Source organism: Calypte anna, chromosome 2 (genome assembly GCF_003957555.1).
Source record: "Calypte anna isolate BGI_N300 chromosome 2, bCalAnn1_v1.p, whole genome shotgun sequence".
Taxonomy (NCBI): domain Eukaryota; kingdom Metazoa; phylum Chordata; class Aves; order Apodiformes; family Trochilidae; genus Calypte; species Calypte anna.
In genome coordinates, this window is record NC_044245.1 from 81068761 (window position 1) to 81087948 (window position 19188).

The following is a 19188-nucleotide window of genomic DNA, read 5'->3' on the forward strand; positions in this document are numbered from 1 at the left end:
ATATTTCTTAAGGAAGAAGAGGATTATAAATTGATAGATGGCATCAGAATTATTGTTTTTTTGTTGTTTATAAAAAGGTAAAGTATCTACAGTACATCATTTAGTGAAAAGGTTCTCTGGTGTCATACCATCACTACATGAAGCCTTAATTTCATTTAGACCCATGAAAATGAAATCTGAGAAATTAACTAAATTTCAAAGAAAATAAATTTTTAGAGATGAGGGCAGTTTTCTATTCCAAGATATGTAATATAATTTAAAATTATGCTTTGTTTTTCTTTCATCTATTCTTTCAATATTAAAAAGAAACCTAGGATCTGACTAACCAAAGCTGAAGGATGAGCTCCAGCTTTTTTATTTAGAAAGCAGTGATTTGCTGAGACAGGAGTAGTCATTGTGCTATACATACCAAATACGTCTCAATACAAGGCTATAGTCTTCATATACCTTTTTTTTATTTTTTTTTTTATTTTTTTTCATTTTTTTCTTTTTTTTTCTTTCCTTTTTTTTCCTTTTTTATTTTCTTTTTCTTTTCCTTTTTTTCTTTTTCTTTTCTTTTTTTCTTTTTTTCTTTTTCTGGTTAGATTGTTTTCTGCTTTGATAGAGAGATGGAAAAAAATTAGATCCATGAGGCCTGTAGTGAATACATTAGCATATCTTTATTAATGGGGACTCCAAGTGTTCAAGGTCAGCACTAATGGATGAAGTTGCAAGATAAGAACCAAAATGACTAAAAATATTAAATGATCTGTTCTCACTGTACTCTTCCTTAATGAAAGCTAAAGGTCAGTGGGTGTGATACTGTTCATCAAAAACTGTGTGCTTTATGGGAGACACAACACTAAAATCTCCCTGAAGTTAGCACTGAGGGTGCTGATGTGCTTGTATTTCCTGATGCAAACTGAGTAATTATTGTCTAATATAATTCTAGCTGAAGAACATTAGCTGTCTGTTACTTTTTGCAGTCATGCATACTTATTTTTTGTTCTTCATGGTATGGACCCATTCCAGACTAGATGTTTCTATCCAGCTACAGGGTTCATGCTGAGTAAACATCCCTGAAATTACCCCTGGGTGTGATTTGTTCTCTTGTGACTGAACTTAGCATATTACCAAAAAGCCCAGTCTTCTGTTTCTCCAAAGACAGAAGCTGCATCATAATGAAACCTTGTTAGTGTGCCTTAATCTTCCTACTAGAACAAAGCTCAGACACATCTCTCTCTTCATCAGCATCCAGATAGCATTTCACCGTGGATAGTGTTTCACTTCGTTAGAGTTCATTAAAAAAGGAGTCCAATGCTTCTGACTGGTTATGCAAAAAATCAACATTAATCAGTCTATATATTATGGTAGAGAAGACACTAAAAAATGTTAAATTTCATTTAGATATGGATGGAAACTGAACTGACAAGAACTATATAAAGATTTCATTTAAAATAATATAGAAATAGTTATATTAATGAGGATGGTACAGTTCTGCTATCCTCTTACCCCTGTCATTGCTTTTCTTCTTTGCTAAGCCTTTGTCTAGAGAGATACCTAGAGGGAGTTAACTTCCTTGACATCATCCAAACCTGAAAAAACACTAAAATTTTGTATCTTTGCCATTAAGAGCAAAGGACTATTCTAATTAGCCCCAGCAAGGTATCATCATAATCATGATAATTTATTTTTTGATAGCATTAAAATATATTTTGATATTGTGGTTCATTATGTAAAATGAAGAACTTGTGTTTGCTTTTTCTCCCCAGACTCCTGGATCTTTTTAAAATGAGATACATATTTATATTTTCACCAGTGCTGGTATTGTTAGATCCTACATTTAATACATTTACTTTGTGTCTAAATGATTAATCATATATTTAGTTCTCTTAGTCAGAAATTTATAAAACCACTAAGGGGAAAACCACTCTGTTGCTCAGAACCTTTTAAAACTTTCTCTTTCAAAGTTCATATCTTATTATCATTAAGTATCTTAATTTTGACAGGTCTTTTCTGCACATGTAAATCAGCATCATTGAATGTTGAATTAAATGTTGGAATAAATAGGATAGATTTAGAGTCATTATGGATAATGAGACACCCTTGCAATCAAGCTTGCTTCTTAGCAATGAATATAATTTCAAGTAATAATGTACATCTACAAAGTGGTGGCCAAAGTCTCTTAAATCTGGATAATTTTATGCTGTTTTCCTGTATTGTTTTTTAACCTACTAGGCTTTGATATTCTACATTTTGTTTGACTCCTGGTTAGTGAATGCAAGCATTTGCACAGACACACAAGGAATACATAGCAACATTTCCCTCTCTGTCTCTCATCTACTGCCCATTTAATATTGAATGTGATGCATGCAGTGTGGTTTTGAAATACATCTTGGAGCAAGGTCTACCAAAAAGATAAGGGAGGTAAATCTGGTAAGAATTGACTCTCATAGTGCTGTGATCCTGTGCTGATCTGTTCCCCTTGACACTCACACTGTTAGAACAGTGATGCATGGGTGACACTGCTGATCTGAAAGGGACAAAAAGCATCTGTTGTGTGTGGGTGGTACCATGGTAAATGATCACAGGGAAGAGATTCAAACTCATTTGTCTATGGAGTCAAGCATTAGTGTGTTTGTTTTGAAGACTGTATACCAAGGGTGAAACCCAGGACTGTGGTTTTTAAAAACAACATTCAAGTCTTTGGCTATTTCTTTAAACAGGTCTGAATTGGATATACTGTCTGCTGGCTCTGAAGGAATTCTCATTGGCTATTGTCCACAGCAAGATGCCCTCGATGAACTTTTAACTGGTTGGGAGCATCTTTATTATTACTGCACACTGCGTGGAATTTCAAAACCGGATATCCGTAAGGTAACTATCCAGAGCAGATTTTAAGGGGGAGCTAAAGCCAGGCTGGATTGTGTAGTTTATAAAACAACAGTACTTTTCTTTTACATGAGAGAATATCTAATTTTTCATCTTAACAGATTTAGTAATAAAATTTTTCATTACCAGTACTTTATTTAAACAATATGGATTTTTTTCTGCCGGTTCAAAACAATAGCATCACTGAGGGTAGTAAAATAATACTAATGAAATTAAATCCCAGGCACAAAAACTCTAAAGAAAATGAAATTAATGGTTCAATACCTTCATTATCAAACTTAGAGAGCTGTAAGGGAACATCATGTGTTCTGAGTCATGCATCTCTGAGAAACCTTTCTTCAGAGGTGGGATTAAACTCTGAAAGAATCAAAAATTGTTGAATGGTTATATAAATAAACCGAGCATTTGGGTTCTGAGATGTCAGCTGCCAGCACTCTGACAGTGAATGTCTTAAACTTCATAAGATGGTGACTGCATTCAAACTACTTGCTGGGAGCAGTTGCTAAACTATTCCAGTTGGCATACCAGGCCTGGAATTGTTCAAGGAGAGGAGGGCAAAGCCCCATCAGATAGTGCTTCAAGACCTTACTAGCACAGATAATGAAAATATCTGGGAATGTCAGTGAGAGGTTTTGAATTTACAGATACAGATGTAGCTATGATGAATAGGAAGCAGTACATTTTTTTTTTCTATAATTGAGGTAATCTGTCAGACAGTATCAGAAATTACATACCAAAGGGATGTAGTGTAAAATGGGGGGTTTTTTTCTGTCTCTGCAGATGGAAGTTTCTGATCTGCCCTGGACTTTAGTAGCTCAGTGTCTTGTCCTTAGTTGCACGTCTATTAGCATGAGAAAACTAGAGGGTGATACAAAATTACTGTCTGTCATTCCTGGTGCATAGATAAGTCCATATAGTTGTTCTAGGATTCTCCGTGTAACCTTGAGAATGCTGCTTGTTGTCTCCCTTGTCCCTTAGCCAATGAGGTAGGCTAAGAAGGACTTCCACACAGTTAAAATAGCCTTTCTGAAAGGGTTCCTTTCATAACTGACTTGAATTTGCCAAGACGTGTGTCTTTGAGGGAGAGCTGAGTAGGGCTTCTACCACTGTGCCACCTTTCTGACTCCTGGACTTGCAGGTGCTCAGCTGTTGTGTTACTTTAGTACTCAGAGGTGTGAGGAAAAGCAGTTCAGGTGGCACTGGCAGGTACCTTCTTATTGGTGTCATAATCTTCTCTTTGTGTCTCACCTGCAGACAAGTGGAAACAGTAGCTTTGAGAAGTGTGAACTGATCCATATATTATGATGGGCTGTTAGCACTTTAATTTTACATTCTGTGCAAGCCCCATCAACTCCAGTTGGCAGAAGAGAGTGTGTCTGTGTGTGTGCAAATGAATCTTGCTGTTACAGCTGGACTGATGAGTAGTCATTTGGTCATTTGTCCTCCCAGCAGCAATTGGTTTGGAGGGTGAGGAGCAGGAGCTATGTAGAAGCTTGTGGATGAAGAAAGATCTGTGGTGTGCTTAAGGACTTGGGTTTCATGAGTCACAATGTCCCATGCTGCAATGAATTTTTCTCAGGTGCCTGGGAAGTTTTCCAGACTGTGGTGAGCTGGGCAACACCAATAGATTTCCATGCTGTGCCTTCAGGGTGTCTCTCTGCATGTGCATATGTAAACAAAAACTACTGCAAATGTTGATTACTGTGCGTATTCAGTGAGGAGCCACAAGGGTCACATGGCTTCATATACTTTCTCTGTAGATAATGTGAGAATAGTGTTCTTGCTGAAATATGTGGCATTCATAAAACCCATATCAAATGCAGAAGTTTATGAATAATTGGCATACCTAAGAGCTTCCACTTTATGATCAGATCCAGCTATTCCCTGGGCAGTTAGAACACAGCTATTCCAATGGCACTTCTCAAAAACATTTTGGGGAATAGTTCTTCAAATGGTGCAGTAATTCCCACATGGGTCCTGCTTCAAGTGGATCAAAATGAAGTCTGTATTATTTAGAGATGAATTATGTTACTGTGGTGCAGTGGGAGAAGATAACTGCTAATCTTCTGATTATCCTGGGTGTTAGATGATGTAGGTGTAGCCTTAGACAATTCTTGATGGGGAACCTTCTGTGCCTTAGTTCCACATTTGCGATACAGACTGTCCTTCCTTTCAGTTGTCCTATTTTTTTGTCTTCATAGATTGCAAAGCAGACTTTGTTGCCATATGTTTGGAATCAAGGCATCAAAGAGTTCCTGCAAATAATATTTAGCTACTATGGTTTACCTTCTTTAAATACAGAAATGCAGATCTCTCAGAGGAAAACAAATGTTTTTGTCAGCAGGCTCTTCTGACTATGTGGCATTGATGTCAAGTGTTGAACAGATGCTGTGTTTCAACTCAGAAATGGCTGTTGCCTAGAGAAAGTGTGCATTTTAGTTGCCTATAGAGAAAATAAGGTCTGGGAATGCTTTGGAATGGCAGCTGTATGGAAACGTAAGCTGTTATTTTCTCATTCCCTCTTGCCTATGATACAGCACTTCAAGCCTGCCTCTGGATGTTTACCACGGACTGTTTATGCAAACGTGGTAAATATTCTAGAGGATATATTCTGGAGAGTACATGCTTTTGAAGTGGAAAGCAATACACATTTGCTTCATTTTTTAATAAACTAGCAAGCACACAGGTGACTTACAGGATGTGTTGCTGCTAAAATAACCTATTGAAGCACGAACTTCAAGGATCAAATCCTTTTCTAGACAGATTTATCAGCAGCAGGAGCTAAGTGCCTGACATAAAGTTGAGTGCACTTAATGTTCCAAAACAGTAATTAACTGGATGGGAAAGGAGGAGAAAAATGGGTCATTTGCTATCAGCGCTGAGCTCATGTAATGTGAAGTTATACTTTACTTTCCAACCTGCTCTGAAAGTTTCTTTCTGATGCAACACTGGAAAAATTAGAGCTTTTCAGCTCTTCAGACAGAGACTCATTTTAACACAGTGTTTTTAGTTCTTATTTTTGTTTCTTAAATACATCAAGTTTCAGTATGTCAATTTGTTCCAAAAGACAGGGTAGAGTTTGTAAAAAAATATAACATTAAAACCATGTCAAAAAAAAAAACTTCATCAGACATTCAGAGGCAACTTCTTGGAATGTCAGAATGATTTGTCTTTACAATGACTCTCCAGGAAGATTTTTGCACTGACACTGGAATCTCCTTGACTTGTACATTCCTTATAAATTCTGTAGCTGCAGGAAACAGAAATATGTGAATTCATTTATTCTTTGCATGCATGATGGGGCTTGGTTTTTCTGTTTTGTTTTGTCTTTTGAATCCCAAGGAGAATCAATGTGTACAGTAAAGTAGTATTTCCCCCTACAAGGTTAACCATGAGTATACACTTTCCTAACATAAGAAATCTAACAATTCTGAGTTTACTCGGAACAAGAGTAAGTACTATTTGTTATGGAATTGATGAGTTATTGTTATTTAGGATGTTCAAACTGTGCTGCATTCACTTTGTCAGAACCTGATACTATCATTGTCTGTTTTGGAAGCGTATAGTTATTTTTAAGATCACTCTATGATTTCATCCTATGCTTATTACTTTTGTATTAGATATGATACGTATTTTCAGTATTAGGTCAGGCTTGCTTTATGAGTGTTTCTTCAAAACAAAATAGAAGAATAAATTCATCGTATTTTGTTTTGTCAGAAATAATGCAAAATTAACACGTTGATGCATACTGCCATTCCAGTCAGGATAGACATGCTATCACATTTCTGGTCTTCCAATAGATCGAGATTTTGCAACCCTCAAGTTTTTCTGTCAGACATGCTAACTGATAACTCTCAGCACTACTTAATTTTTTACTTGTTTATTAATGGTAGCTATAAAAAAGAGTGGAAAACCATTAGCATTAGCTGTTACGTAAGTAGCATCACTTGCTCCTTTTCAGTGAGGTAAGATCCCTGGCTTAAGTGAGGTTCCCTGGTTGATAGAGGACACCGTTCCTACTCAACATTCACTCCCAGGAATATTAACATGTGCAAAAAATCAAGTTCCTTTACTGCCTCTTCTGGAATGAATGGAGTCATTAGGAAATGGACAAAGTATTGGAAAATTTGATTTTACATGCCGAAGGGCTCATTCCAATGCCTTTTCCAGAGGTAGGGGAACAAGTCCAAATTAATTTTGGGAAAGCCAACTTCTGCTAAATATGTTCAAACTGATGCATGTAAAATATATAATTTTAAGTAATACTGGGAAATTGTTAGCTGTAAATTGTTAGCTGTGAAGTCTGGTATAATCTGTATTGGATGAGGGGAGGAGGAAGGAAAGAGTTTAAACACATTGCTACAGCCATGACTAGATGTAAAACATCTTTATGGTTCAAATGCACTCAAGATATACATATTTGTGTATAACTGTGTCTTTTAATTTGGCCTCAATGTTGTTAACTTACTAAATAAATTGATGTATCTCCTTACTCTTCACTGCTTAAAGTAATTGAAACCAGAAATAGAACATCATGATTAATATGACAAGGAGAGAGAGAAAGGTGCTTGTGTATATATCTCACATTCCCTAAAGGAAAGAAACCATTAGAATTGTAAATCTCTTGCATAATTGTGTGTGTCTGTTTAAAGATTTGTCACATGTTCAATTCAGAATTTAGTTTAAAGTACTTTAAAAGGATATTCATTTTTACTTCATAGTAAATCATAGAAACCCAAAGATACTGGTGGTTATACAGATAAATGAAGTTATAATGGAGACGTACAGACTCCTCCACAATATACATAACACCTCTAATTCCATGCAAATGAGGTTTTTGTTGCTTTTTAGGTCATAGGAATGCAGCTGAGACTGTTATTACTGGAAATCTTGACATACATTAAAGAAAAAAGAAAAGGAAGAACGAGTTCTGTGTTATATTTGCTGAAGTTTGTCCTGGAAATGTTCTCCCTGGAAATGTAAGGGTTAAGAAGGACACTAGGAATAGCAGGATTTTTTGGTGCAGCTGGTAAATGATTAGGAGGAACAAAGCTGGCTAATACTACCTTTATGTTGCTGTTGTGATCTGCTCTACTTTGATACTCTTTGGATACTCTTTGTTGAGTTAGAAACTGGGTACATGGCCACGCCCACAGAGCTCTGAGCAACAGAGTTAAATCCAGTATGTGAATGGGTCTCCAGTCGTGTTCTCCAGAGATCTGTTTTAGGTCCAGTCCTGTTCAATATCTTCATCAGTGATCTAGATGAGGGCATTAAATGCTTCCTTAGTAAATTTGCAGACAACACCAAGTTAGGTGGGAGTGTTGATCGACTCAAGGGGAAGAAGTCTTGGCAAAAGTATGTGAACAAGCTGAACCCATGGGCCAAGGCCAATAAAATGAAGTTTAACAAGGCCAAGTGTCAGGTCCTGCATTTTGGTCACAGCAACCCCATGCAATGCTACAGACTTGGGGAGCGGTGGCTGGAAAGCTGCCCGGCAGAAAAAGACCTGGAGGTGTTGATCGAGATTTGGCTGAATATGAGCCAGCAATGTGCCCAGGTGGCCAAGGAATCATATGTATCAGGAACAGTGTGGCCAGCAGAAAAAGTGTTTTTTTCCCTGTGTTTGGCATTGGTGAGGCCACATGTCAAGTACTATGTCCAGTTCTGGGACCCTCATTACCATACAGAAATTGAGGCGCTGGTGTGAGTTCAGAGGACAGCCAAGATACTGAAGGGTCTGGAGAACAAGCCCTGTGAGGAGACACTGAGGGAACTGGCAATGTTTAGTTTGGAGAAGAGGAGGCTGAGAGGAGACCTTACTGCTCTCTACAACTACCTGAAAGGAGGTTGTAGGGAGGTGGGTGCTGGCCTCTTCTCTCAAGTGAACAGTGACTTGAGGAAATGGCCTGACATTGTACCAGGGGAGATTTAGACTAGATGCCAGGAAGATTTTCTTTACTGAGAGAGTAGTTAGGCATTGGAATGGGCTATCCAGGGAAGTGGAGGAATCACAATCCCTGGAGTTTTTTAAAAACCACGTAGATGAGGAGCTTCAGGACATGCTCTAGTAGATGGTACAGATATTGATAAATATATATTTTATTTGGAGTGATGGATGTTCGTAGCTGGATGTGTTGATCTTAGAGGTCTTTTCCAACAGTGACAATTCTGTGATTCTGTGATATATTTTGCACCAAACAAGCACACCCTAGATATCTAGTCATGTTGTGATGTGTGCTGCAATGACCTGCAAGGTTAATCTTTAAAGATCTGCACATCCAAAGTAGTGGCAAAGTGGGTACTATGAAATTACTCTCACCCCTCTCTTTTTACTTTAAGTAAACCTTATGTTGCAAAATTCCTAGAATCCTTGCTAGGATTCTCTCCTTGTACAAAATCAGGAGATGGCATAGTCATGGGTATCTGTGCACTGAAAGCTTGAGTACATACCAGATAGGTGGGAAGATTTTATGTGTGGAATTGTAGATCTTGCAAAGTCAATTCTTTTTAATGTTGCTCCCTACAAAGAGCATTATGTTAATACCTGATACATGATTCAGTACTACAGTAAAGTTTAGCTTACTCAAGTGTTTTTTCTCTTTTATCTCTGGATTTATTTGCTCGTGCATCTATCTGGCAGTGGTGAATAGAAAAAAATGCTGCTGCATTTCTTGTGTTCTTGCATGAGGTTTCTCTTGATGGTCCAGCAGTGATTGGTGATATAGGTGGAGCAAAGCTCTTGCTAGATTTAAAATTCTCCAACATTTGAGTGAGCCTTGTACATTAGAACTGTCTCTGTTAGGTAAAGAAAGGCCACAGAGGACAGCATGAACACTGTCTCCAGCTGTTTTTATGTGCCTGTCCAGCTTACTCAGATCACACAGACTTGTTTAAGCAATTACAACCAAATCAGCTAGGGTCAGCTTACCCCTCTCAGTTGTTAGAAATGTATATTGATTTAACACTAAGTTACCTTTTGTCTTTAAGAAACTTTAAATCCTTGACCTGTGACTTGATTTTCTGCTATATGAATGTTTCTGTGTCTGATATGGAATTTTGTCTCCTGCTTTGGAGTCACTAAGATAATTGATCAAATAAATACCAAATAATGAGTTAAAATAAGCAACATTTTAGATCACTGACCTATCAACATGCAGTGAATGCAAATGACTGTTACAAGCAATGACAAAGTCAAATTTTCTATATAAGAAAATCCTTATTCTTTCTGGAGAACTGAGGGGTCCTGGAGCAGCTTTTTTATGTCTGGGATTCAAAACTAATAATGTGCAGTAAATAAGGGTAAGTAAAGAAAATACATGTAAATTGCTTAATATGGATAAACAGAGTGTTCTTTCCAGTCTAAGCACAAACAACACCTAACCTGGCTCATCTTTGCTGACCTTCAAATTTCTAAACCCCAGGTTGCAGAGGACCTTGTTAACCGGTTACACCTCAATGCCCATGCTGACAAATTGGTGAGAACCTACAGTGCTGGCACAAAGAGGAAGCTCTCTACTGCTCTGGCTTTAGTTGGTAAACCCCAAATACTCTTATTGGTGAGTAAAGGTAATACTGTGCCCATGATAAACAGCTTTGAATTTTGTTCTTGTATGTTTCCCTAATAATTTAGGAAGTGATACATGGATGTACAACTATCCTCTTTGCTCTGCTGTATAAACACTTATTTTCCATTACTGACAAAAATAGTGGACTTGTTTTTTTCTTTTCTTTCCTTTTATTTTTTTTTCCTTTCCTCATTGAGACAATCAGATGATCAGGGGAAAAGAGGGCCCTAAACGTGCACAAATGCAATTGTTTTATCACATGGCCCAAATGGATATATAATTTTCTTGAGGTTTCCTTTTGTAGAAGAGGAGAAAATAATTTAATATAAAATATATTAATTCTTTATGTATTCTCTGCTTTGTATATAACATTATAAAAATAGATATGAACAGTTCTACTGGCTCCTTTAAAGATATTATTTTAATTAGAACTTTGGAGCTGATGTTATTGATTACTGACCCAGCTTTTTCAGGATACTCATGTTCCATGCTATGTCATGCTTCATAAATTTGACTTTTTCTTACATTTTTGTTGGATTCACAAATCACACAACTGACCTAATACTCCTGAATGATATTAATTTGAAGACTTGAATGCAAGCAATTTTATTTGTATCCTACTCTTCACTTAGGCCTTTGTCTGGCTTTTCCAGCTTAAACCATGTATTTTGTATTCAAGAGCAAATAATTTGGGAGCGTATTATCATGATGCCACATTTTCTATCTTATCATTGCCTATTGTTTCACCAGATTGAACAACTTTTTCTTAAGCCTTGGCTTGAAGTTCAATAGTGGAACAAATCTTTCAGAACCATTGGAGGGAATCTGCTTTCCCAGAATTAGGGGGGAAAATAGCACTTCCAGTAACAGATTGCAGACTAAGTGGAACCAGATATAACTGGTGTTCTCAAGGGATTCATGTTTTGGAAGATGAGACACATTTTACTGCTTCCAACTTCCTATCATCACCTCACTTCAGAGCTGAATTATTTTATTTATGTTTTATGCTTAAACTGACCCCGGTTCAGCTAGTAAAAGGAGGAGATCACCTTAAATCAGTGCTTTCTCCTTATTTTAGAAAAAGCTCCCACTGTTTTCTAATGTTTTTATGACAGCATGCTACTGCAAGTCTCTTGCTTCTTGCTGCAGGGCACTGACTATTGCATATGTAATGACAAGAGGAAAGAAAAGTACCTAAACACGTCAAATTCTTTAAAACATTTAGCTGGGTTTAGAAAGTTAGCAGATTTTAAATGCGTTGCTCTGTATTTAAAAGGCTGGTTTTTTGTAAGTGTGTGAAAGCAAAGATACCAATATAAACCACTGAAACTACTTCTAGATTACATTTAGGATCATAGCTATGAGTTTAGGTAATAGAGTGGGTTGCTTTGTTTTTATTGCTTTTTACATTCTCTTTGCTAGCTATCCACAGATAATAAGAGATTGAACTGAGTTTTTTCAATCTCTGCCACTGTTAACTAAGCACCAAAATAAGCATTAGATTGGATGTTTTGTTTGCATTGGGCAACACTAACTACATTGTTACTTAGTTACTTTCCACCATGGGTGAGTTCCTCTTGATGGCATTCTGGGAGTAAATGCAGGAAGATGTTGAATGCAAATATATTATGCACTTCTGGCTATGGTTTAGGAAGTGCAGGCAGACAGGAGTTGTTGGACTTCTCCACTTATTTGTGCCCAAGGCAGATATGCCTGTAGGGGAGAATCATAGACTGATTTGGCTTGAAAGGGTCCTCAAAGATTAAACCCTCTCAGCCTGTCCTCATAGAAGAAGTGCTCCAACCCACTGATCATCTTTGTGGCCCTTCTCTGGACCCTCTCCAACAGGTCTCTATATTTCCTGTGCTGGAGGTTCCAAAGCTGTACACAGTATTCCAGGAGAGGTCTCACAAGAGTAGAGTAGAGGAGCAGAATCACCTTCCTGGCCCTGCTGTCCATGCTTCTTTTGATGCAGCCCAGGATGTAATTGGCCTTCTGGGCTGCAAGCCCACACTTGGTGTCTCAAACCAAGCTTCTCATCTACTACCACCCCCAAGTCCTTTTCCTCAGAGCTGCTCTCTATCCATTCTCCCCTCAGACTGTATTTATGCCTGGCGTTGCACCAGCACAGCTGCAGGACCTTGCACTTGGCCATGTTGAATTTCATTAGGCTGCCAAAGTCCCTCTGGATAACCTGCCTCCACTCTAAGGTGTGAACCACCCCAGACAGCTTGGTATCATCAGCAAACTTGCTGAGGATACACTCTATTCCACTGTCCATGTCTGCAACAAAGATGTTAAACAGCAGTGGTCCTAATACGGATCCCTGAGGAATACCACTCGTCACTGCCTCTGCTTGGACACTGAAGCATTGACCACAGTTCCCTGTATGTGGCCATCCAACTAATTACTTATCCACCAAGTGGTCCATCCGTCAAATCCACACCTTGTCAGTTTGGAGGCCAGGAAGTTGTGTGGGAGAGTGTCAAATGCCTCGCACAAATCCAGATAGATGACATTAAGTGCTTTGCCACTATCCATCGTCTCTGTAGCCTTGTCATAGAAGGTCACCAAGCTGGTCTCACTTAGTGAAGCCATGTTGGTTGTCACCAGTCTCTTCCTTATCTTCCATGTACCCCAGCAGATTTTCCAGAAGGATCTGTTCCATAGTCTTGCTAGGCACAGAAGTGAGACTGACCAGCCTGTAGTTCCCCAGGCTGCCTTTTTTCCTGTTTTTAAGAATAGGGGCCATGCTACTTTTCCCAGTCTTCATCAGACCACCATCATCTCTCAAATATTATGGAAAAAGGCTTAGGAACTACATCTCGCAGTCCCTGCTTTCACCTGATGTGGTTTTTGTGATGAGGCTGGAGCACTTGCCAGAGAAGACTGATGAAAAAAAATCCTTGAGAACCTCAGCCTCCTCAATATTTCTAATCAATCATATCTCTTTGATATCTTCCTAGTATCTCACCTAAATCTCCCCTCTTTTAGTTTAAAGCCATTGTCCCTTTGTCCTATCACTACATGCTCTTCCAGCTTTCTTGTGGTTCCCTTAAGATACTGGAAGGCTTCTATAAGATCTCTCTGGAGCCTTCTCTTCTCCAGGCTGAACAACCCCAATTCTCTCAGCCTGGCTTCATAGGAGAGGTGCCCCAGCCCTCTGATCATCTTTGTGGTCCTCCACCAGACTTGCTCTGAGACATAAATGTTCTTCTTCTGTTGGGAACTCCCCAGTTGATCAGAGTACTCCAGGTGTACATGAGCAGAGTAGAGTGGGAGAATCACTTATCTCAACATACTGGCCATGCTTCTTCTGATGCAGCCCAGTATATATTTGGCTTTCTGGGCCGCAGGCACATATTGCCATCTCATGTTCAGCTTTTCATCAACGACCACCCCTGAGTCTTTCTCCTCCAGGCTGTTCTCAATCCAGCCTCCAGCCAGCCTCTATTTGTGTTTTAGTGCAGTCCCAAAACAGCTCTGAGGAGAAGGACTTGGGGATGATGGAACAGAGACAGGCACTAAACTCCCAGAAAATGAGGAAAAACACCTACAATTCTCTTCTCTTAAAAAATTACATGTGTGTATGTATACGACTAAACATAGATATTTATCTACCATGTAGTATCTTTATAAATAGTATAATACTTGCTATTTTATTATATAATATATGAACATTTTTTATATATAAAAATTATTTAATAAAAAGTGCCTTCTACAAATTTAGAAATGAAACTGAAAAATGAAAAAAAAACCCCACCCTGATAAGGATGTGTTTTAATTGACCTCCTGAAAATGCAGATTTTCTTACAGAAAAACATGATTTTATTGTGAACTTTGCTAATTTTTCATGCTGGACTGCGTCTGTGGTATGTTTCCCATGCACCTGTATTGTAATTTTCCTGTAGGATGAACCTAGCTCTGGGATGGATCCCTGCTCTAAACGTTACCTTTGGAAAACCATACTGAAGGAAGTTCAGGATGGTTGTGCAGCTGTGCTGACATCCCACAGGTAAAGCCCTTATCCCAGCAGCCAGTGTTCTTTCGCCTCACCTGCTGTCAGTAAGGGGCAAAAGAATATATTCTGCAGACATGCTCACCCTGGTGTGAAACACAAAATAAATCTTGGTATTTTATGGCAAATCCTTCCTGCTCATGAAAATTAAACTTGTCTAAATCCTTAATACTTTCTATATTTAATTTTCAGGGATTAGAATCGCTTAAGGGAGTGCAGAACCAAGAACAAAAATGATGCAATGAATTCTTCCTTTGCTACACTCTTTCTGTTTAGGTTTTCTGTGTCTCTTCTTGCTCGGAACACCACTTATGCTTTTGCAGTTGCCCACTTCACAAATTCTTACAACGGGAGGTGAGAGTGGAAAACCCTCTTCTGAGTTAATAAAGCATTCTGGGTTTGCATCAGTGTATGAAAATGCCATGGCATTCTAAAGACAGACGCCTCAGCTATTCTCTGTATGCACTACTGGAAATGGAAGGAGTGACCCTATCTTTTTAGAAGAGTCTAACTACATTAAACATCTTGTCAGTTCTCTGATATGCTTATTGCTATCTCAGTTTAACTGAAGAAGCATCAACACTGCTTTGTGACATAATAAAATGGAAAAAAATTCACTGTTCTCTTATGAATGCAGTATAGTATGCATAACTATATATAAAATGGCTTTAAGTGAGGGAGAGATCATGAAAACGTGCCCAGGCAGGACAGAAATAATTAATTAAAGCAGCAATGTAACATTTTGGCCAATTAGAGATTTGAAGGATATGTGAATCCATAAAAGAATACAGCAAAACTTCACTCAGTATCTTCTAGATATTGTTAATTTTTTTTTCAGATGTTCTCAAAATCTGTTTATTGTCTCTCCACATGTGTGTGTTAGATTATTTGTGGAGAAAATGCTGTCAAATGTTTCTAGTATTCTATTTATGGAAGTTCAGTTTTGAAAATAATATGTCTGAATTTGATTCCCAACTGTTTACCAGCTCATTTACTTAGGGAACACAAGTTGTGCATTTCAAATGGTTTTCAGGAAACAGACAGCTTTGACTTTTCAGTCCAGATTAAGAACCCTTCAATGTCAAACACCAGCTAAACAAAAGAGAACTGGGGTCTCATTACTAATATGCTGTAAACAAACAACAAACAGAATCCATCAGATTGTTACTAATTACTCATTTAGCTCTACAAATGAACAACTTGGAGTTGTAAATACTTTGGTAGTGTAAACATTTCATTTCTAATTAATAAGACATTGTTGTGCCAGGGTGGAGGAAGGACAAATTATTTTACACTATTTATACTCTTTGCTGAAGACCATGAGAGATTTATTTGAGATTCTTTCAAAGCCTGCTTCTAGAAGTAATTTTCTTATAAAGTGCATCTTCATGCATATCAGAAAATAAGTGCATAACATGTAGAGATGGTTGCCTGCATGAAAAATAATTTTTGAGGTAGATTTATTTACATTTAAGAGACAATCTATAACTTGTGTTTTGGGGTGTAGGAGTGAGATTGTACTAATTTTCTGTACGGGGCTAAATTGTGTTAATTTTCCACAGCTGGGCAGTGTTGCACCAAGAGGAACATTAGGAGTTACTGTACTCCAAAGGCTCAGCTAACTTACTGATCTGTGGGAAGATATGTTAGTTAGCTCTCTCCCCATCTTTCTCAAATATTATGGTTTGGCAGTTCTCACCATATCCCTGTCCTATTTTAAGGAGGGGCCTTAATTGCCATGCTTGTTCAGTAAAAGCATTTTGAGTGGCACATGGCTGAGGCACAGAGGACAACTCTTGTTTAGCTGTCTCAGAAGGACTGGGAAGAGCAAGCAGTGAATCGCAAGAATATCAGACTGCTTGAGATGATGCATATGGCATAGAATTGTAGAATAGTTTGGGTTGGAAGGGACCTTTAAGATCATCAAGATTCAGCCCTACTGCATGGGCTGAGACACCTTCCACTAGACCAGATTGCTCAAAGTCCTATCCAGCTTCAGAAGAGGGAGCATCAGCAGGCTCCCTGGGCAAGCTTTTCCAGTGTCTCACCACTCTCATACTAAAGAATTTCTCTCTAATCTCTAACCTAAATTTGCCCTCTTCCAGCTGGAAACTTCTACCTCTCATCCTGTTGCTTCATAGATTTGTAAAATGTCCCTCCCCAGCTTTCCTGTAGGCCCCCCTCAGGTACTGGGCGGCTTGCTGGAGCCTTCTCTTCTCCAGGCTGTACAATCCCAACTCTTGCTGGTCTTCAAAAAAGAGGTGCTCTAGCCTTTTGATGTCCTATGTCTAAAGCAATTATTTGGAAGAACTTGCAGAATTCTGTATACTATCACAGAATCACAGAATCACAGAATCACAGAATCCTAGGGGTTGGAAGGGACCTCGAAAGATCATCTAGTCCAACCCCCCCTGCCAGAGCAGGGCCACCTATGGAGAATGACATTTCTGCACAAAGCTTTACAAATCAAAGTTATCTTTATCATTGGAAACAGCTGCATTTGATGGGATCCTGCATTTCTCTTCAGCTGCTTTTCATGACCTAAATTCTGTTTGGACTGTAGAGTTTTGCATCTTTTATCTTGCAACCTGACTAAGGGTAACTACTTCTTATGGGTAAGTACAGGAGGCAAGCTGAACAGGCTTCAATTCTTCTCCCTCTATCCTTTAGCTCAGAATGACTACAAACAGATATTATATGGAATAATAGAGCTCGTGGCTCTTGCACTCATTGAGATTGCCTATCAGGTATTTTCCTCTTGCAATAAAACCTTTGTATTATGGCCTGAATTGTCCAATTAATTCTGGACTAAGAACATAAATCCTGCTTTAGGGCTCTCTTCTAGCTGTCATGTAGTAATGACTTTTGGTATGTAATGACTTGGGTTACACTTTAAACCGCTGCCTCTGAAGTCAAAGGTTTTGTGTACCCATCTTTGCAACTGCCCAGATTCCTTCCATTTTAATTAAGGTTAGGTATAAATAACGTTTTGTGTTTTCACTATTTTTTTCCCACTTTATTTTGTAGTATGGAAGAATGTGAAGCCCTCTGCACGCGGCTTGCTATTATGGTCAATGGAAGTTTCAAGTGTCTTGGTTCTCCCCAGCACATTAAAAACAGGTATTACTTGTCAACATCAAACCTTCTGCAGCTACATTCAATCTAAGTGCTGGCTAGACACTTTAATAGTGACATGACATAAATGCTTACAATGGCTAAGCACATGTTTCTTTTCCTGCCATCACTGAAGTTAAAAAAAAAACAACTATTAGGATATCTGAGCAATCTAAATTGACATACAGCATTGCTAAGATGGTTGTAGTCTTTAGTGGTAATTGAAAGAGACAGATCTTGAAGCATTTCTGCATTTAACTTGAGAAATGCATTGTGAGAATTCAACATCTTGAGATGAAATAATCTTTGGTTCCTTGTGAAGTTTTCTTGTAGGAAGAAGCACTTTTTAACAGGTCAAAAGCCAGTAAGACAATGTATTTTGAACCATCTTCGTGTCCTACTAAATCCTCTGCCAGATTCAGATACTTATGCTATTTTTTTCTGCATCCTTTTCCTTGTGCATCCTCTCTCCTGCTTGACCACTGCTAATGAATAAATTTAATATCTGTTAATGAAGATGCTTATTTAGAGCACAGGTTCAAACCACCCTAGGATCTGAAGCCAAGGGGAAAGGTGCTGCTACCACTTACAGCTAGAACATGTACATTCAGTAATAAGTAGAATTTTTATGACACCTGGATAGTCAGCTGTGATATCCAAGTGGCAAAGCTACTCAGCATTTAGCGTGCTCAAGTGCAGACACATTTGACAGTGGAAACAAGCTCTACAGAAATGTTTTGGAATTGCTGCCTGCCACAGGTATAGGGCAGATGTGTTTCAGATAACTTCTTGTTCCTTAAGCCACTTATAGCTTCCTGTCCTTCCCTTGGGGCAGAAGTGTAGGACCTGATTTGGCAGCTACATTAGCATGACAGGCCCAATAAACATTTACTTTAACAAGCTCTCTGCTTCCAATTTTTTTTTTTTTTTTTTTGCATCATGACAAACTTTCAGCTAGAGACCATACAAACTGGATGGGGAAGAAAATGAGGTCTGCATCTATATTTCTGATTGTGATGCATGATCATAGCCAGCTTTGTATGTTTGTATAACTTTCAGAGAGGAGTTGCCTCAATTTCTGGAAGCATGGGAAGGAGGTCTTCAGCAGTTTCTGCTTCTTTTCTATCTAGCTCTTCGTCTTTGCTATTATCACTAGGTAATATCACATACCTAAAAAATAAACTAATTGTTAGGGGACTACCAAACCCATCACCTCTGTATAATTAATGTTCCAAATGTATTTGAAGAATATTTCCAGATACATTGCTATGCACTTTATGGAGCACTTCTGCATCTTCATGAGATGTGAAAGGAGAAGAGAAGCAGGATTTTTAAATTTATTACTCCTAATAAAACCAAAGGAATAATTAAGTTCCATATTATTTTCAACTTTTAATTTTACCTCACTTTCCACTTCAGCTGGAACAATCTCACAGTGAAAATCCCACCACCTTACATTGTATTTAACAAAACTGTTCCACAAAGCAATGTAAGTGAAGGAAAGCATAAGAAAAACAGATTTGGATGCATCTGATTTAATCTAAATTTATTGTATTACAGAAATCATTCTTTCATGGTGCTCTAGTGTGCTATGTGTGTGAATCAATATGCTAGTGA

At 38.2% G+C, this 19188-nt stretch overlaps 1 protein-coding gene across 1 annotated transcript in view; it reads left to right on the forward strand.

The window, feature by feature from the left end:
• The window catches only part of ABCA13 (ATP binding cassette subfamily A member 13), a 161822-nt gene that overhangs the window by 130966 nt on the left and 11668 nt on the right, over nucleotides 1-19188 (forward strand). The window contains exons 47-50 of the mRNA XM_030444664.1: nucleotides 2706-2856; nucleotides 10296-10430; nucleotides 14351-14454; nucleotides 17485-17577. Coding sequence (XP_030300524.1) covers nucleotides 2706-2856; nucleotides 10296-10430; nucleotides 14351-14454; nucleotides 17485-17577 — 483 coding nt within the window. The remainder of the gene's footprint in view (nucleotides 1-2705; nucleotides 2857-10295; nucleotides 10431-14350; nucleotides 14455-17484; nucleotides 17578-19188) is intronic.